The 4,393-nt window shown below is 53.1% G+C and overlaps 1 protein-coding gene across 1 annotated transcript; it reads left to right on the top strand.

The window, feature by feature from the left end:
• Positions 1–1,083: 1,083 nt before the first annotated feature.
• Positions 1,084–3,217, top strand: LOC123103676 (probable xyloglucan endotransglucosylase/hydrolase protein 27). Its single transcript, XM_044525342.1, has 4 exons — positions 1,084–1,419; positions 1,612–1,712; positions 1,827–2,035; positions 2,413–3,217. The coding sequence occupies exons 1-4, from the start codon at positions 1,182–1,184 to the stop codon at positions 2,894–2,896; spliced, it is 1,032 nt and encodes a 343-aa protein (XP_044381277.1). The 5' UTR covers positions 1,084–1,181; the 3' UTR covers positions 2,897–3,217.
• The last annotated feature ends 1,176 nt before the right edge of the window (positions 3,218–4,393 follow it).

The following is a 4,393-nucleotide window of genomic DNA, read 5'->3' as shown; positions in this document are numbered from 1 at the left end:
TAAAAAGGGGAGAAATTGTTTTTTTAACTTCTTAAGATATGTACTTACTATTGTCCATGTGGTATGTACTATGTAGGCTTATCTATGCAAAACTTAGATTTAATTGAGAATTTTAGCGTGTTTAAAAGACCATATTTTTTTATGTGATATTGGTAATTAGTTCGATTATTCACATGTCATATTTCTTATCAAATTTATTTTCCTTAGGGGCGGACCACCCTGTTCTCAAATGCCGGCTCCGTCATTGTGCACACATGTACTCTCTTCATTCCTAAATATAAATCTTTGTAGAGATTTCATTACAAACCACATATAGAAATATATGGATGCACTTTAGAATGTGGATTCACTTATTTTGCTCCATATATAGTCCGTAGTGAAATCTCTGCAAAGACTTGTATTTAGAAATGAAGGGAGTGTAAAAGCATCCATATTAAAGTGTATGATTTTTCTCAGAAAATTTTGAAACCAGACGCGAAGTTTTTATTAAGGCCTTCTTTGGTTTAGAGAAATTTTATAGGATAGGATTTCTATAGAAAAAATTCCTTTAGAGCCTTTTGGTTTGTAGGAATGGAATCCTATTCCTATGAAGGAATTCTTTCTATCTCCATATTTCATAGAAAAATAAACATTAGCCTAGACTTAATGAAAAAAAATCCTATGATGTGAATCAAAGAGCATCTTATTTCCTATTTCTACTCATAGGATTTGAGATACATGTCATCTCATTTTCTATGACTTTCCTATTTCTACGATCTTTGTACCTTATGAATCAAAGGAGTCCTAAAAATATAAACGACTTCCATCGCTCCATCGATCGTCCTCCAAAATGCCGTAGGTAGTTCTCCTACTACCAGTACGATTTTCATTTCTTTTTATTAATTATAACGAAGAAAGAAGACATGCAATTTTGCAACGTTGGTGTGCGCACAGTAGGGGCCCGCCCTGCCAGGAATCCAAGACACCGGACGCTGGGCCCGAACACGAGGACTAATTCAAATCGCCGAACAATACTGCAGGAGCTCACGGCCCGAGAAAAAGGCGCTCACACAGCAGGAGAGAGAGAGAGAGAGAGAGAGACTGGACGGAGCCCATCACAATAAAATCGCACCTATCACGGCCGCGTTGCGCAGAGAGAGGCAGAGCCGAGCTCAGAGCAGAGTGGAGAGCGAGGTGTGGAGATGGCGTCCAGCTCATCGTGTCCTCCTCCGTCGCCGCGGCTCGCCCACCTCCTCCCCGTCCTCGTCGCCGCGGTCGTCCTGCTCGGCCGCGGCGGCGAGGCCAGGCAGCCGGCGCCGCTCCACGGCGTCGTGCGGTCCATGGCCTTTGACGAGGGCTACACCCAGCTCTTCGGCAGTGGCAACCTCGCCCTCCGCCGCGAGGGCAAGCGCGTCCACCTCGCCCTCGACGAGTCCACCGGTGAGTGCTCCCCGGCTTTAGCGGCCGCGTTTATGCGATTTTGATATAATATGCGGGTGCGCATTGCACTTGTTTGTTTCACGAACGGGTCCCTCCTCTTCGGCCTCCTCGGCGGCAGGAGGGCGGTTCTGTGATTTTGCCAACTTCAGGGTGTTGTTCACAAAACTTGTCTTCGTCTTCCTCTTTGTGCAGGCTCCGGGTTCGCCTCCCAGGACCTGTTCCTCCACGGCTTCTTCAGCGCCGCCGTGAAGCTCCCTGCCGACTATGCCGCCGGCGTCGTCGTTGCATTCTACGTACGTTCAGTGTTTCCTCGCTACTCTCCCTGCTGTGCATCTTACCAGCAAATCAGTTCAAGAACATGCTGATCCGAAGCTAAAGAAGATGCTTGTTTGTGTTTTCGCATGCAGCTGTCGAACGCCGACGCGTACGAGAAGACCCACGACGAGCTGGACTTCGAGTTCCTGGGCAACGTGCGCGGGCGCGACTGGCGGGTGCAGACCAACGTGTACGGCAACGGCAGCACCGGCGCCGGCCGGGAGGAGCGCTACGACCTCCCCTTCGACCCCACGGACGACTTCCACCACTACTCCATCCTCTGGACCCAACACCGCATCATGTGAGCCAGCATCCCATTCTTCCCCATCTGCGTTCCACTGTCATTCCTCTGCTTCTCTCATTTCCATCTGTTATGATGATATTCCTGGTGTGGATTTGGAAGTTGGATTCCTGAGCGCTCGTGGGGAGAGCCAGGCACAGACCTTTTTGGCGTTTTTCTTGCTCTGCCCGCTGCTTGTGTCACCACCCTTCTGACCTTGCAAATTTGGGTCATTCCGAGATCTTTGCGCCTGTTTCAATGCGCATTGCCTGGATTCTTTTACCAAAAGAATCGATGACGTTTCTTTCTGCACATAAAGAAATATATAGAACAAAACAATTTATAATTTGTGGTTTCTCTTTTTGTGAACTGCACTGACATTTGTGTGCTGGCTGCAGATTCTACGTGGATGAGACCCCGATCAGGGAGGTGGTGAGGACGGAGGCCATGGGCGCGGCGTTCCCCTCCAAGCCCATGTCCCTCTACGCCACCATCTGGGACGGCTCCGCCTGGGCCACCCTCGGCGGCCGCTACAGGGCCAACTACAAGTACGCGCCGTTCGTCGCCCAGTTCGGCGACCTCGTCCTCGAGGGCTGCCCCGTCAACCCCATCGATCACTCCGCGACGGCAGCGTGCGGCACGCCCTGGTACGAGCCTGTCGCCGCCGCCTTGTCCGCCGAGCAGCGCGCGGCGATGTCGGCTTTCAGGCGCGGCCAGATGTCCTACTCCTACTGCCACGACCGCCGCCGGTACCCGGTCGCCCTGTCAGAGTGCGACACCGCCGCACTCCCGCGCTTGTTCGGCCCGGACGGTATGAAGTACGGCGGCGACCGCCGGCACCGCCGCGGAGGGCGCGGCCACCGCTCCGACGTCGTCATGTGATCCCGCGCGGCCGGCGCGCCAGCCCGTCGCGGCACGGCTCCGGCGTTCCGGCACCGAGGATGACAGGGGATGTACATAGGCGGGCTAGGCGCCGTGCGTGCTTGCCAGGGTGACCGCGCTGTGCCGTGTGCGGTGGAAACCGGTCGGAATTTATTCCCCCATTGTTGTCACGAAGGTTTCGCCCGCGGACTCACGCGCGCATTGTACTCCCGCCCTGCCCCATCCGCCATTCGGGGGCGAGTAGCTAGCTTAGCGTTTATTGTTGTCTCCTTGGACCATCCGCACCTGCCATTGATGATCAATTCAACGACGTTAAAATTCCGGCTTGCTCCTAGTCCCATCACTGTCGCATGCATGTACATGGCCGCTCGTGTTGCAGTAGCAACCTCGTCGTAGGCTCGTAGCCGTAGCTTTCACGGGGGATAAAGACGAGGAGCTCGTGATCTCGCGCCATTTTCATCGGTGGAACGCACTGTTGCGCGCGGCGTAGGAGGTACGATGCCGGGCTCCAGCGCCAGTGGCGGCACATGCATGGCGCGTCCGAAGGGGGAGGCAAGCGTACCGGGTGGGTGGCCGGGTGGGCACGAGCCGCTGGTGCTGTCAGGGATTCCGGGGCAACGTTCACCGGCTAGGAAAGATTCTGGAGCGCTACATGACGCTGTGCGTGCCCCTCGTTCATGTCAGACGCTGTGCCCGTGAGGGAGGGAAAGTTCGGTCGTTCGCGCGCTCGCGGCCGATAGAGGAAACTGGCCGCTGCAGGCGAGGTACACGATTGTGTGGCTCCTGCCTGGACAGAGAGAGCTGCTATGTACACGATCGCACGAACATAATTGGATCGACGGTCGGACCCACTTACCAGTGATTGTTCGTAGAATTTGGGATAAACTTGTGGTGTGTAAGAAGAAACGTGCTGGTGGTTCGGTAATAACAGTAGATAAATTCTGACACCGCTACAAAAACCTGCTGCAATCACGGGGTCGTCCTGCTAAATGCATCCAAGGTTTGGTATTTCGGGACCCTAATCCTAGAGCGACCAGTTGCGGCAAGCTGTCCCCGTCACCAACCCCCCGTCTCCCAAGTCCAACCATATGGCGCCCACATGATCTGATCACCCGAGATAGGCATTGTTGCATTTGCACTAGCAGGAGGCAGAGCAAACTCTGACTCAATTGGCTACTCTATTATTCCGTGGTAGTGTATGAGTAATTATATTGATGATATCGCAGTCACACGGGCAGGTAGTATAGCACGCAATCCAACTGACTGTCTACGACCTGCGCGGGTTTTTATGAAGCAGCGTGATGAAGTGCCGGGTTTATTGCGTCAGGTTTAAATGTCTGGCCAGTTTGATTCCTTGAGATGCAGACCTCACCGCAGTGTTCGCAGTTATGCCGTGGATCAGAACTCCGGGGAAAACGTTGCACAAGTATTCGTTGTAAAATTCTTTGGTAAACGCACTCGTCTAAGGGCATCTTTAACAGTTTGTATGTTTGTCTT

This window comes from Triticum aestivum, chromosome 5A (genome assembly GCF_018294505.1).
Source record: "Triticum aestivum cultivar Chinese Spring chromosome 5A, IWGSC CS RefSeq v2.1, whole genome shotgun sequence".
In the NCBI taxonomy this organism is placed as follows: Eukaryota; Viridiplantae; Streptophyta; class Magnoliopsida; order Poales; family Poaceae; genus Triticum; species Triticum aestivum.
This window is presented reverse-complemented; position numbering and strand designations above follow the sequence as displayed.